General features: G+C 45.4%; 1 protein-coding gene across 8 annotated transcripts in view; it reads right to left on the bottom strand.

Moving 5' to 3' along the window:
- Positions 1 to 15021, bottom strand: part of ATG13 (autophagy related 13) — a 50129-nt gene that overhangs the window by 14518 nt on the left and 20590 nt on the right. For 6 of the 8 annotated variants that reach the window (XM_077818626.1, XM_077818618.1, XM_077818622.1 and 3 more), the window contains 4 exons: positions 5781 to 5821; positions 3165 to 3261; positions 2726 to 2824; positions 1697 to 1790 (listed from right to left, as the gene is read on the bottom strand). In XM_077818626.1, the coding sequence (XP_077674752.1) occupies positions 1697 to 1790; positions 2726 to 2824; positions 3165 to 3261; positions 5781 to 5821 (331 nt within the window). The remainder of the gene's footprint in view (positions 1 to 1696; positions 1791 to 2725; positions 2825 to 3164; positions 3262 to 5780; positions 5822 to 15021) is intronic. The other 2 variants (XM_077818619.1, XM_077818624.1) reach the window with 1 other exon arrangement.

The following is a 15021-nucleotide window of genomic DNA, read 5'->3' as shown; positions in this document are numbered from 1 at the left end:
AGAAAGATTGACAATTGCTTTACATCTAATCATATTATGTATGTAAATTATAAACCATGGAGCACTGGTACCAGAGGCTGCTGTTAGTCACCAATCCTCAAAGCACTGATGGTTTCATAGAGCTTTTCTTCCGATATTAGAAAGCTTCATGCCCTCCAGAAAGTCGACCGGTGGCAATTTATTTAGCACCATTGTTACTATTATGTAACTAACTCTGGCTATGAGTAACTGACATAGGGACCAGTACAAATGTTCTCATGAACATTAATATGTATTAACACCATTTATTGAAAGGCAGAGAGCATGGGGCTCAGCCTCAAACAAGTCTCTTGTGCTGGACATCTAACAACCAACAGCTTTACTCCCTCAGACTTACCATGAGCACTCCCTCTCTGATTCAACATTGCTGGGTGAACTGGTCATCAAAATATCAGTGAGGCACAAGAGAGGCCTCTTGAGATGGATTTATTACTACATTTATCAAAATTAAATATATTTACTAGTAGTTTGTCAGATTGATCACCTTGAGGCAATAAGTGACCCCAAAGCAAACTCATTCAAATGAGAAAAACATTCTCAAACTGCATTTCACTCTTGACCATAGTAACACAGACACATCAGAAATGGACTAGAGATCTTAAAGTTCACCAGAGATACTTAATTTTGTGGACAACTGGACTGAATGTTCTTGAACTTCTAAAGCTACAGGAAAACAGATAATCTGACCAAGCTTTAGTCAGAGAGCTATAGAAATTACAGACAGGAAAAAAAAGAATGAATCTGGTTGAAAAGGGGGCAGAAGACTGCTAGAAATTTTGAAGTTGTTTTCATTTTGTAGGGTTCAAAATGGACCCATTTTCTGTTTTTTGCATTGTTTCCAGAGATATTTTAAAAGAAAAATGTTATGCAAATGTTTCCATTTATTGAAAACTGCGTTTGCAGTAAGAAAATGCAGATTTAAATAAACAAAAATGGATAAATTTTTAAAAAGTCTCTAAACATTTTTTGCAAAATTTTCTATAGACATTTTTTCATGAACAGTTAAAAAATGATGAAAAAGACCCTGTAATGAGTGGAAAATTTCAACCAGCTCTAGAAAAGTTCCCATATAATTCACACCAAGGATCAATGCAGAACTGTTCCCCATCAGGTACTTGCTAGTGTTTGTCCAGTCTAGTTTTAGATGCTCCAAGTGATAGGGCTTTCACTCTTTCCTAGAATAGTTCCACAGCCTAGGAGACTGCAAAGTAAGGTAAGTCTTCTCCTGATATTCCTGAGAGTCTCCCTCCCAATTCGAGGCTATTACACCTTGTTACATTGCCTGGCCTTATCTGAATTCATTTGTCTCTTTGTAGTGTTTATCCCCTGGACATATCTGTAGACTGCAGTGTTCCTCTTCAGTCATTGCTTAGCCCAGCTACACAATTTAGTTTTTGAATCTTTCCTCATAAATCAGTCCCTTCTGTCCCATGAAGTCTTGTTGGAATTAGCATCCACCTGGGTTTTACAAAGAGGGGAGCAAGGTCTGGGCAATACATATGTATAAGTAAACAAATTTTAAATTACAGAGACTGAACACACAGCATACTGCTGTTAGACTGTACACCTGCTACTTCAGAGGACATATGCTGAGCTGCACTAAAGGGAATTAGTTGTTCAGCTTGCCTTTGGGACTGAGGAGCTCATTTTCTCCTACCTGGGATGGAGGGGAGGTGGAGAAAGAGGTAGTGCACACTTCCTGGGAGTCTTCCACTGATGGGTATGCTGCCCCATTGTCCTCACCAGTCGTTCTAGAGCAGCAAGAAGAGAGAAATTTCATGATAGGAATATTCCATAAGCCAAAAAGAAATAATGAAAAGTATTCATAGATTCCAAGGCCAGAAGGGACCATTGTGATCATCCAGTCTATTGAGTGAGACTCAGATGCTGCAGGAGGACAGAGTATTTGGGCGGAGCTGAAAGAAGAATTTACGAAGGGGCTCGGATTCTTTCGTTGGCAGGGCTGAAGAGAACACTGCCAGGAGTTTAAGTCCTTTGGGCTTTGAACTTTCCAGAGGTTCTCCCTGAAGAAGGAAAAGGTGCTTCCTCTTCCATCTGGTTTCTTTTTCCAAGAGAAAAGGTTTCGATGTACTGACCAACAGACCCAGCTTTGTTGCTGGTAGAATCCCTGGGACCAATACCAAATATTGTGCCATTGCTCTTGATTAGATCATCATCACAGGAATTTTAGAGAAGGCAAACTTCATGCACTTATTTCCTCCATTCTTACTTACATATGTACCCTGCTGCTGATGAAAAATCTCAACCCTGTGGGCTTTCCCACAGTGATACCCACCTATGTGAATTCCCACAGATGCATGCTTCCATGACCCCAGGTTCTGTACCAAGTGTCTTGCATGATAACTGGTACACTTTCCCTTCTGTACAATATGCAATCAGATAACTCCATCACTGACACAAAGGAGATTGCACCCTGACTGCTAAATGATCTAGAATGTTACAGCAAGGAGTTAGGACCATTGAGAATCCTCTGAGGCTAGCTGCACTCAAACCTCTAAACCTGAGGGGGAAATGCTGCCTTTCCTTACATGCTCCATTTCTAATAAGAGTGACACTGATCCTGCAGTCCTCCTCTACGCCCAGTCAGCAGGTACTAGAGAAGGCTCTGTACTTGGGCATAAGAAAGCCTTCATTTATAGCCCATGACCACACTCTGTTTCCTCACCTGTAATTGCACGGGTGCATGGGTGAGGAGCTGGGGTAGGGACGGTCCACAAAGTGATCAATGATAATCCCCATGATAGGTGGGGTCCTCTCAAACTGCCTGTAACACAACAAGCATATGGTGTTATTCATAAGACTGGCTTCCCCTCTCTACTGCGTCCCCACTCATTCCCAAAGAGTCCCTTGTATCTGTTAATGAATCACCACAATTCAACTCTGCAACTCCAAGCATGAACCAGTGACATGGTGTTCTGGAGTCTGGCTCAGGGCTACCCAAATACTCCCCCTCTGCAAGACCTGAGGATCCAGGAGGATGTTTAATGTGGGACTACCTAAATTGGAATGAGGAAATGTGAGGAAGAGATTTAAGGGCTCAGGGAATGAGCGGTTTAATGTTGTTTTCTTGGAAGATGCTTTTTGGGCTGACCACATTTCCTTACCTGGTTGAAATGAAGGCCAGGTTGATTCTGTAGGCACAAGACAGAGTGATGGTGCCCAATGGGGTACCCACTGTTCCAACACGGACTGTCTGGAAACCTAAAAGGGGTAGAAGAGTGGTTATCAGTTTCACTAGCTTCTTATGATGGTCATAAAGGTTGATTATTTCTATTCCATACACCCGGTCTGGATTAGATCTTCCTAAACTTGGTTTCATTAATCCCTCCATTTTGAGCTCTGAACAAAAACACGAAGGAAAAACAGCAGCAATATGTTGTCTTGTGGTATCTGTCTTACTGTCACCCTCACCTGCTTCACTGCCTGCAATTCCAGTCCTGGCCCCACACATAGCTTTGCTAATGCCCCTCTTTCGTGAATGGCATCACCTACTGCTGTTCCAGTCCTAAGCCACACAGATGCACCTCAGTTCTACTATTTCAGTCCTGGACTGCTAGAGTAGAAGTGACCATCATCGTGAACATTCTCAAAGTTCTAAGGGTAGGCCTCCCTGGACAAGGGTTATGCCTTGAGTCAGTAGAGGGCTTCTCATGCTAGGGGTAAGGTTACCAAGGGTAGGGATCCATGGGCTATGGTTAAGCCTGTGGTCTTTAGGGATCCCTGGCCAGGGTTGCTAAGGGCCCAGCTTCCCAGGCTGGAGTTAGGGTTTCTAAGGGTTGGCCTCTCCAGACTAGGTTTAGACCTGGGTTCAGTGGAGCTCCCTGGGCTGGGATTAGGATTACTCAGGGTAGGCATGTCGGGGCTAGTGTTACGCCTGAGGTCAGTAAGGCACTCCAGGCTGGTGTTACTAAGGTAGTGGTCCCTGGGCTAGGGTGACCAGGTGTCCGGTTTATTACCAGAGCACCGAGCAGAAAAGGGACCCTGGCGGCTCTGGTCAACACCACTGTTAAAAGTCCGGTCGGCAGTGCTACGGAGCTAAGGCAGGTTAGTCCCTATCTGTTCTGGCTGGCACCATGGCCAGCAGGTTTGGCTCCTTCAGGGGGTCGGGGGGGGGCCACAGGGCTCCGCATGCTGCCCCCTGCCCTGGCTCTGCACTCTGCAGGTGAGAGCAGCGCATGGAGCCTCCTAGCACCTCACCTAGGAGCCGGGCCTGCTGGTTGTTTGCTGCTTCCAGGGCGTGCACAACATGGTGCCAGCATAGGCGCGGGAAGTAGGGGTGTGGGTGCTGCTTCCCGCGCTTATGCCCTGCTCCTGGCCCTCCGTCCCCACAACCCCTCACCCTCAGCACCTCCACTACTAAAAATGTTCGAGCGCCACTGGGTGCCAGGACAGGCACGCAGCCTGCCTTAGCCCCCCCTGCTGCGCCACTGACCGGGAGCCACCTGAGGTAACCTTGCGCCCCAACCACCTGCCTTGAGCCTCTCCCCAAACCCAGAACCCCCTCCCGCACCCTGAATTCCTCATGTCTGGCCCCACCCCGGAGCCCTCACCCCCTCCCACACCCTCAACCCCCTGCCCCAGCCCAGTGAAAGTGAGCGAGGGTGGGGGAGAGCGAGCCACCAAGGGAGGGGGAATGTAGTGAGCGGGGGGCATGGCCCTGGGGAAGGGACAGGGCCTCAGGCAAGGGGCAGGGCTTGGGTGTTCAGTTTTGTGTGACTAGAAAGTTGGCAACCCTACCCTGGGCTATCACTAGGCTTGGGGCTTGTAGGGCTCCTCTGACCAGGGTTAGGATTACTAAGGGTAGGGCTCCATGGGCTAGAATTAGGCCCGTGGCCAGCAGGGATCCTCAAGGTAGGGATAGGGTTACTAAGGGTATGACTCTTCAGGCTAGAGTTATGCCTGCGGTCAGCAGGGCTTCCTGAGCTAGAGTTAGGATTGCCGAAGGTAGGGGTCTCCAGGCTAGGGTTAGGATTACTAAGGGTAGGCATCTCTGGACTACAGTCACACTTGGATTTAATGGGCCTTCTTGAGCTAGGGTTAGGGTTACTAAGGGTAGGCTTCCACAGGCTAGGGCGACACCTGGGGTCAGTAGGGCTCTCTGGCCTAGGGTTAGATTACCAAAGATAGGGTTCCCAGGCTACCAATAGGCTTGGAACCAGTAGGACTACACTGACCAGGGTTAGGTTTATTAAGGGTAGACCTCTCTGGCCTACATTTAGGCCTGGGAACACTAGGGTTCTCCATGCTATGGTTAGAGTTACTAAGGATAAGTATCTATGGGCTAGGGTTATGCCTGGCATCAGTGGAGTCCCCAGGCTAGGGTTTGGGTTACTAAGGGTAGGGATTCCTGGGCTAGGAGGAGTCCTGTGGCCAGTAAGAATCCTCAAGCCAGGGTTCAGGTTACAAAGGGTAGGCCTGAAGCATAGGGTTATGCCTAGTCAGTAGGTCTCTCCAGACTAGGGCTAGGGTTCCTAAGGGTAGGCCTCTCTGGGCTAGGTTTACAGCCTAGGATTAGCATTACTCACAGTAGGGATTCTCAAGCTAAGGTTAGTGTTAATAAGGCATAGCTGTCATTTTGTAACATCCATTACAGATAAAGCAGAACAGAAATTACTTGTGAACTGCAGGCCTGGTCTCCTTATAACACTAGGATACTATTACAAAACCTGACAATTTGGGAGAGAGACATCATCTAGTTTATGTCCATTGCACAACCATACCTTCTCCCAAGCCGCTCAGCTGCACTTCCCCAAAGTATATCCTACGAGGGAAAGAAGAGAGATAGTACATCAGACACAATCTATCCAGAGGCATAAAACTAAACACATTTATACTCCTTATTAAAACCATAAGGAGTGGAAGGATCAGAGCCATCTTTCCTCTTTAGAAGGTACATTCCACGTGGCAAATCGTGCTCGGACTGGCTAGAAAGCCTGCTCCCAAAGAGTCTGCCAGCCAAATGGCTAATTCCATCCCATCAGATGAACACATACAGTATTGTTTGAGGAAGGAGAAGGAAAAGGAAAAGACAGCAGAAGCATCTGTTGTAAGCTGGGATAGGATCTGATCAGAAAGGAAAGAACAGATACTTAGACATATCAGAACCCACTTCCTATTAAAAACATGGATTTCTTTTTTAAAAAACCCTACCAACTGGCTCAGTGACCAGTCTACAGATCCATGGAAGACTGAGACTCAGAACTGACTTGGGATTCCAGGCCTGGGGAGCTGCCTATTCCGAGTCCTAGTATTGGTGCTTATCTTACTACATACAGGACACTAACTTGATGTGATGGGGTGTTCACACCACACAAACCCTAAGGTAGCCCTAAAGGGACCAATTAACCTTACTGGCTGCACCTGGGGGAGAGTCAGGCTTGATTGATAAGCACTAACTGAAGATGAAGCCCAGGTGTCCAGGAGCAGGCTGGGCTTGTAAAAAGTCAGGAAATTGAGAGCAGAAGGGGACTAGGTGGGCTGGCCAGCCTGCCTGGATGTTGGAACTGGGCTGAATGCTGGTATCTGGCAGAAGACTCTGAGCCACAGGAGTAGTCTGGTGGTGGAGGGCTGTCGCTGGTGCTGGTCCTTGGCTGCAAGTTGAAACTGACAATGGAAGCAGGGGGAGAAAAAGAGAAAATCTCCTTGGACTATGAAGGAGAAGCAGCGGGGGACAAAGAGTGGTCTCAGAACAGGGGGAAACGAAGTCTTGATATGTCAGGATTTGAAGGAGGAATGCACAGAAATGAAAAACAAATGCAGGATAAAAGTCAACATTTCATAATTGTCAAATAAGTGAGAAGATGTGAAGGTAAGAGATGTTCACCACTTTTCTTTATCCATTCCATTTTCAGGGGGTTGTGACATACAAAGAGCTAAAAGAATGCAGGGCGGAGATCTATTGATAGACTGTACACATCAGGAGCAAGTTGAAAAACTTCTTGAATCTGTAAGCTTAGGGAAAATGAAAGTTACTTGTCAATTGCCTAAATTCCTGACATAAGCAAAAGGGGTTATGTAGGGAATAAGGTTAGGATTCTCTGAGGATATCACAGAGTACAGGCAAAGATAAACTATTGTTTGTTAAACAGCTACTTAGGAGAGAGGCAGAAAACTGGCCATCTACAGAGGGATCAAGAGGCATAACACTTAAAAGTGGGGTATCAATATTTCTGGGTTAAACCATATATTCCCTCCCCCGTCTTCTGCCATGAGGTGCTGTAATTGCCACATAGAAATGGCTGTCAAAGGTTTGACTAAGGGAACAATGAGGTACAGTAAATGGGAAGGAAGTCACACAAATGACAACTGTGTAGAAAGAACAGAACCTAAATGCAACAATTGTGAGGGAAAGCACAGTGCAGAATATAAAGGATGTTCAGTAGCAGAACAAGTTAGAGAAATACAAAATATTTAAATAATTTAAAAAGTGTCATCTGCGGAGGCTACGAAAAGATACCCAAATGCAGAAAATAGAAAAAGAAAAATACTCAAGTGAGAGAAAAGATATACAGGTGCAGCAGAACACATCTCTAGTCAGGAAAGAGAACGAGCCCTGGTCTACACTAGTAGTTGAGGTCGAGTTTAGCAGCGTTAAATCGATTTAACCCTGTACCCGTCCACACGATGAATCCCTTTTTTTCTACTTAAAGGGCTCTTAAAATCGATTTCTCTACTCCATCCCCAACAAGGGGATTAGTGCTGAAATTGGCCTTGCCGGGTCGAATTTGGGGTAGCGTGGATGCAATTCGATGGTATTGGCCTCCGGGAGCTATCCCAGAGTGCTCCATTGTGACCACTCTGGACAGCGCTCTCAACTCAGATGCACTGGCCAGCTAGACAGGAAAAAGCCCGCAAACTTTTGAATCTCACTTCCTGTTTGACCAGCGTGGCAAGCTGCAGGTGAGTGCAGAGCTCATCCGCAGAGGTGAGCGTGATGGTATCCCAGAATCGCAAAAGAGCTCCAGCGTGGACCGAACGAGAGGTACGGGATCTGATCGCTGCACGGGGAGATGAATCTGTGCTATCAGAACTCAGTTCCAGTTTTCGAAATGCCAAAACATTTGTCAAAAATATCCCAGGGCATGAAGGACAGAGGCCATAACAGGGACCCAAAGCAGTGCCGCATGAAACTTAAGGAGATGAGGCAAGCCTACCAGAAAACCAGAGAGAGGCAAACGGCCGCTCCGGGTCAGAGCCTAAAGCATGCCACTTCTATGATGAGCTGCATGTCATTTTAGGGGGTTCAGCCACCATTACCCCAACCGTGTGCTTTGACTCCTTCAGTGGAGAGGGAGGCAACATGGAAGCAGGTTTTGGGGACGAGGAAGAGGATGATGATGATGAGGTTGTAGGTAGCTCACAGAAAGCAAGCAGAGAAACGGGTTTTCCCGACAGCCAGGAACTGTTTCTCACCCTGGACCTGGAGCCAGTACTCCCCCGAACCCACCCAAGGCTGCCTCCTGGACCCGCCAGGTGGAGAAGGGACCTCTGGTGAGTGTACCTTTTTAAATAGTATACATGGTTTAAAAGCAAGCGTGTTTAATGATTATTTGCCCTGGCATTCGCGGCCAGTACAGGTACTGGAAAAGTCTGTTAATGTATCTGGGGATGGAGCGGAAATCCTCCAGGGACATCTCCATAAAGCTCTCCTGGATGTACTCCCAAAGCCTTTGCAAAAGGTTTCTGGGGAGGGAAGCCTTATTTCTTCCACCATGGTAGGACACTTTACCACGCCAGTCCAGTAGCACATGGTACCATGGCACATGGGAATCATTGCAGAACAAAGCATTGCAGCGTATGTTTGCTGGCGTTCAAACAACATCCGTTCTTTATCTCTGTTATCCTCAGCAGAGTGATATCATTCATGGTCACCTGGTTGAAATAGGGTGCTTTTCCTAAGGGGACATTCAGAGGTGCCCGTTCCTGCTGGGCTGTTTGCCTGTGGCTGAACAAAATGTTCCCCACTGTTAGCCACGCGGTGGGGGGAGGGGTTAGCCACGTGGTGGGGGGAGGCAAAATGCGACCTTGGAACGAAAGCACATGTGCTATGTTAACAGCAAGGTTTACTGTGAAAGAGTGTACCCATTGCTCTATAAAATGTGTCTCTTTAACTATCGCTGTCCCTTTTTTTCTCTCCACCAGCTGCATGCATGTGTTTCAAGGATCACAGGATCTTCTCCTTCCCGGAGGCTAGCGAAGATTAGAAGGCGAAAAAAACACACTCGCGATGAAATGTTCTCTGACCTCATGCTGTCCTCCCACACTGACAGAGCACAGATGAATGCGCGGAGGCAGACAATGTCAGAGTGCAGGAAAGCACAAAATGAACGTGAGGAGAGGTGGCGGGCTGAAGAGAGTAGTGGCGGGCTAAAGAGGAGAGGTGGTGGCAGCATGAGGAGAGGAGGCAGGATTCAATGCTGAGGCTGCTGGAGGATCAAACTAATATGCTCCAGCATATGGTTGAGCTGCAGGAAAGGCAGCAGGAGCACAGACCACCGCTACAGCCCCTGTGTAACCAACCGCCCTCCTCCCCAAGTTCCATACCTCCTCACCCAGACTCCCAAGAATGCGGTGGGGGGGCCTTCGGCCACCCAGCTACTCCACTCCAGAGGATTGCCCAAGCAACAGAAAGCTGGCATTCAATAAGTTTTAAAGTGCTGTGTGGCCTTGTCCTTCCCTCCTCCACCACCCCACCCAGTGCTTCCCTCCTCCACCACCCCTCCTGGGCTACCTTGTCAGTTATCCCCCTATTTGTGTGACGAATTAATACAGAATGCATGAATGTGAAGCTTACAGGGAAGTAGAGTGAACTAAGGTGGGGAGGGGTTTATCAAGGAGAAACAAACAGAACTTTCACACTGTAGCCTGGCCAGTCATGAAACTGGTTTTCAAAGCTTCTCTGACGCTCATCACACCCTCCTGTGCTCTTCTAACCGCCCTGGTGTCTGGCTGCGTGTAACCAGCAGCCAGGCGATTTGCCTCAACCTCCCACCCCGCCATAAACATCTCCCCCTTACTCTCACAGAGATTGTGGAGCGCACAGCAAGCAGTAATAACAGTGGGAATATTGGTTTTGCTGAGGTCTAACTGAGTCAGTAAACTGCGCCAGTGTGCTTTTAAACGTCCAAATGCACATTCTACCACCATTCCACACTTGCTCAGCCTGTAGTTGAACAGCTCCTGATTATTGTCCAGGCTGCCTGTGTGTGGCTTCATGAGCCATGGCATTAAGGGATAGGCTGGGTCCCCAAGGATAACTATAGGCATTTCAACATCCCCAACGGTTATTTTCTGGTCTGGGAAGAAAGTCCCTTCCTGCAGCTTTTGAAACAGACCAGAGTTCCTGAAGATGCACGCATCATGTACCTTTCCCAGCCATCCCACGTTGATGTTGGTGAAACGTCCCTTGTGATCCACCAGTGCTTGTAGCACTATTGAAAAGTACCCCTTGCGGTTTATGTACTCGCTGGCTTGGTGCTCCGGTGCCAAGATAAGGCTATGGGTTGTGTCTATGGCCCCACCATAGTTAGGGAATCCCACTGCAGCAAAGCCATCCACTATGACCTGCACATTTCCCAGGGTCACTACCCTTGATATCAGCAGATCTTTGATTGCGTTGGCTACTTGCATCACAGCAGCCCCCACAGTAGATTTGCCCACTCCAAATTGATTCCCAACTGACCTGTAGATGTCTGGCATTGCAAGCTTCCACAGGGCTATTGCCACTCACTTCTCAACTGTGAGGGCTGCTCTCATCTTGGTATTCATGCACTTCAGGGCAGGGGAAAGCAAGTTCCATGTAAGTGCCCTTATGCATGCAAAAGTTTCGCAGCCACTGGGAATCGTCCCAGACCTGCAACACTGTGCGGTCCCACCAGTCTTTGCTTGTTTCCCGGGCCCAGAATCGGCATTCCACGGCATGAACCTGCCCCATTAGGCCTCATCTGGAGTACTGTGTCCAGTTTTGGGCCCCACACTACAAGAAGGATGTGGATAAATTGGAGAGAGTCCAGCGAAGGGCAACAAAAATGATTAGGGGTCTAGAACACCTGACTTATGAGGAGAGGCTGAGGGAGCTGGGATTGTTTAGTCTGCAGAAGAGAAGAATGAGGGGGGATTTGATAGCTGCTTTCAACTACCTGAAAGGGGGTTCCAAAGAGGATGGCTCTAGACTGTTCTCAATGGTAGCAGATGACAGAACGAGGAGTAATGGTCTCAAGTTGCAGTGGGGGAGGTTTAGATTGGATATTAGGAAAAACTTTTTCACTATGAGGGTGGTGAAACACTGGAATGCGTTACCTAGGGAGGTGGTAGAATCTCCTTCCTTAGAGGTTTTTAAGGTCAGGCTTGACAAAGCCCTGGCTGGGATGATTTAACTGGGAATTGGTCCTGCTTCGAGCAGGGGGTTGGACTAGATGACCTTCTGGGGTCCCTTCCAACCCTGATATTCTATGATTCTATGATGCCCACATTGCCAGGGCCCATGCTTTCAGAGAAGTCTGTGTCCATGTCCTCATCACTCTCGTCCCTGCGCTGACGTTGCCTACTCGCCTGGTTTCGCTTTGGCAGGTTCTGGTGCTGCATATACTGCTGGATAAAGCTGGACAATGTTTTTGCCCCATTAGGCATTGGCATCTCAACCCAGAATTCCAATGGGCTGTGGAGACTGTGGGAACTGTGGGATGGCTAATCACAAGTGCAACACTCTGGAAGTCGACGCTAGCCTCAGTACTGTGGAAGCACTCCGCCGAGTTAATGCACTTAGAGCATTTTGTGTGGGGACACACACAATCGACTATGTAAAAACGGTTTCTAAAAAACCGACTTCTATAAAGTCGACCTAATTTCGTAGTGTAGACATACCCTGAGAGAGTTATGGGAGATTGTGTATTGCTTGTAGGTAAAGGGAAGTTTATAACATTAATTACAGAAGTAATTAACTGCATCTTGCTGATGGGGGGGGGGGGGGAGCTGAAAAGATTAAAGTCATAGCAAAAGCAGTAGAAAAATATCTAAAGATAAACAACCTCTTGATTGACTGCATTCATGTGATTTTTAAATGAAGGCAATAATACAACCTAAACAACCTGGTTTTAATGATCCTTAGTTGGAATGCACATGGACAAGAATTTAAGAAAGCCATCTTTGAAATGGGAAAAAAGCCTGATGTAACATGTGTGCAAGAAATATGGGTAATAAGTAAGCTTATGTTCAATTTACCAGGATATGATATACCCTGGAGAGATTAAGAGGCTATAAAAGAGGGACTTAGTTACATTAAAACGGATATGCAGAAACTAAGGTTTGAATATAATGCTACTGAGATTCCCATGCAGAACAGAAACCATTAAATACAGATTTGTAGTGTTTCTACAGTAGAAACTCAAAAATATGAGCACCAGAGTTACAGACTGACTGGTCAACCAGACACCATGTGAAACCGGAAGTAACCAATCATGTAGCAGCAGAGGATTTAAAAACAAAAACACAAAAAAAGCCAAGTACTGTACTGTGCCTGTATTGCATCTTAAAGATAAGCACATCTGGGCTACTGGTCCCCACCCTACCCACGGGAGACAGCAGAGCAGGAGCATTGCTGGGGTCTGCGCAGCTCTCTCTCAAACCCCCAATGGGACAAGGTGCAAACTCATGCCAGGGCTGACTAGGTTGCTCAGCTGCTGCTGAGTCCTGGCTTTGAGTGTCAGCTACTGGATCTGGAGCCTGAACGGCACTTTGTTCAGAGTTACAAACATTTCAGTTACGAACAAACTCCATTCCCAAGGTATCCATAACTCTGAGTTTCTACTGTAATCCAAATAAACTATTTTAGAATTAGAAAAAACAGTCAAACAAACAGTCATAATTTGCAGAGACTTTGATAGTCATACTGAGCTATGCGGAGATAAGAAAATTGATCTAAATGGTAAATGCTTAGAACAATTTGATATGCATAACCTGGTAATATTGAATATAGGAACACCTACTAAATTTAATTTAATTGATGGATCTTTTTCAGTTTTGGATTTGGGAACCACAGCAAATAATACATAGTAAATGCAACTGGGAAATTCATAAAGATGACAGAATAGGAAGTGATCACTTCCCTATGCTGATTGAGTACCAAAGCCAAAGAAATGTAGAAAAACACAGAGCTCCAAGCTGAAATTTTCAAAAAGCTAACTGGGGCCTTTTTAAGATATAAATGTGATGAATATTTATGTAGTAACTGTGCAAGTGACAACTTGGGAGAATTCTATAACATAATAAAAGGAATTACAGCAGCAACTAATCTGGCCATCTACAAAACATGAAATTGCCTACAACTCAGAAATCCCATTCCCTGGTATAATGAAGATTGCAAATTAGCAATCAAGGAAAGAAATAAGGCAGACAAGCAAGCAAAACACACAATGAACAGTAAAGACTTAATGAATTATAAAAGATGTAAGGTAGTAGCGCAAAGGATTATCAAAAAGACAAAAAATTGGAAAAATTTCTATAGGAAATGATACAAAGATTCTCAGCTTTCAGAAATATATAAGCAAATTGAGTGCATGGAATTCGAAGTAAAAGTAAACCTATACCTGATCTTATTGGAAACAATGATATTGAGGTCTCCAACTTAGGAAAGGCAGCCATTTTAGCAAAAGACTTCCAAAAGGTCAGTAGTGATATGAATTAAAGCAATGAGTTTTGTGAGAAGAAAAAGATGTATTGAGAAAAACGGTGACCAATTGAATGGCTGGAGAGAATATACTAATGGTGTGCTAAACAAACATTTTAAAATGCAGGAGCTTATTGCAGCCATTAGAAAAAGGAACACTACAGCTCCAGGTAAAGATAATATACATAATGAAATGCTCCAGTACTGGTCAGAAGGGAGTTTAAAGATTCTATTGTGGTTATAGAATGATATATGGGAAAAAGGACTGGGGCCAATAGCATGGAAACAAACATTGGTAATACCAGTTAAGAAACCAGGCAAGGATCATACAAAACCTGATCCTTATGGGCCCACTGCCCTCATACCATGAGTGGGAAAAATCAAGGAAAAAAAAATGATAAATTTAAGGCTTGTGGAATACTTGAAGAAAATATTTATAAACTAAGTATTATAACTGAGATACAAAGTGGTTTCAGCAAAGGAAGATGTACAACTGATCATATAGTGAGACTAGAACTGGAGGTACAAAAAAGCATAAGGACTAAGAACTCTATGGACATCGAAAGAACTAAGGACTTCCTGGACATCGAAAAAGCATATGATATGCTATGAAGGGAAGGCCTCCTATATAAAAATAACCAAAATTGGAATTAACAAAAGAGGACATGTTGGTGGATAAAGCACTTTTTAAAGGACAGAACTACACAAGTCAAAGTGGGAACAGCTTTAACCAAAACCTACAAGCTTACAAATGCAACTCCACAAGGAGTATTGTTAGCCCTTCTTTTTTTCCATTATGATAAGTGACCTCCTGGAAAGTGTGCAGATGGGAATAAGTATTTCCCTTTTCACAGACGACTGTGCTATATGAACTAAGCATAAAAGACTTGAAATAGCTGTGGAAAAGAAAAATGAGGCACTCCAGAGAATTTCCAAGTGCAGAAATTATTGGAGATTTAAATTCTCACGTGCAAAAACTAAGGAAATGTTTTTAACCTGGAAGAAAATTAAGGAAGACTGGGACTTATTTCTTTATGGTGAAAAAATTCAGAACAAAAGTTTTGTTCCTAGGAATAGTGCTTGATAAAATGTTAACTTGGAAAGGTCACATAGATAACACCACACGAAAATGTACAAGTAGGATGAACTTACTTAAAGGCGTAGCTGGAAACAAATGGGGTGCAGATAAGAAGGTATTGATAATGTATAGTGAAGCATTGATAAGACCAGTTTTAGACAATGGATGCCAAGCTTTTGGTTCAGCCTCAAAAACAACTCGTAGACACCTGGAACTGCTC

This window comes from Eretmochelys imbricata, chromosome 6 (assembly GCF_965152235.1).
Source record: "Eretmochelys imbricata isolate rEreImb1 chromosome 6, rEreImb1.hap1, whole genome shotgun sequence".
Lineage (NCBI taxonomy): Eukaryota > Metazoa > Chordata > Testudines > Cheloniidae > Eretmochelys > Eretmochelys imbricata.
This window is presented reverse-complemented; position numbering and strand designations above follow the sequence as displayed.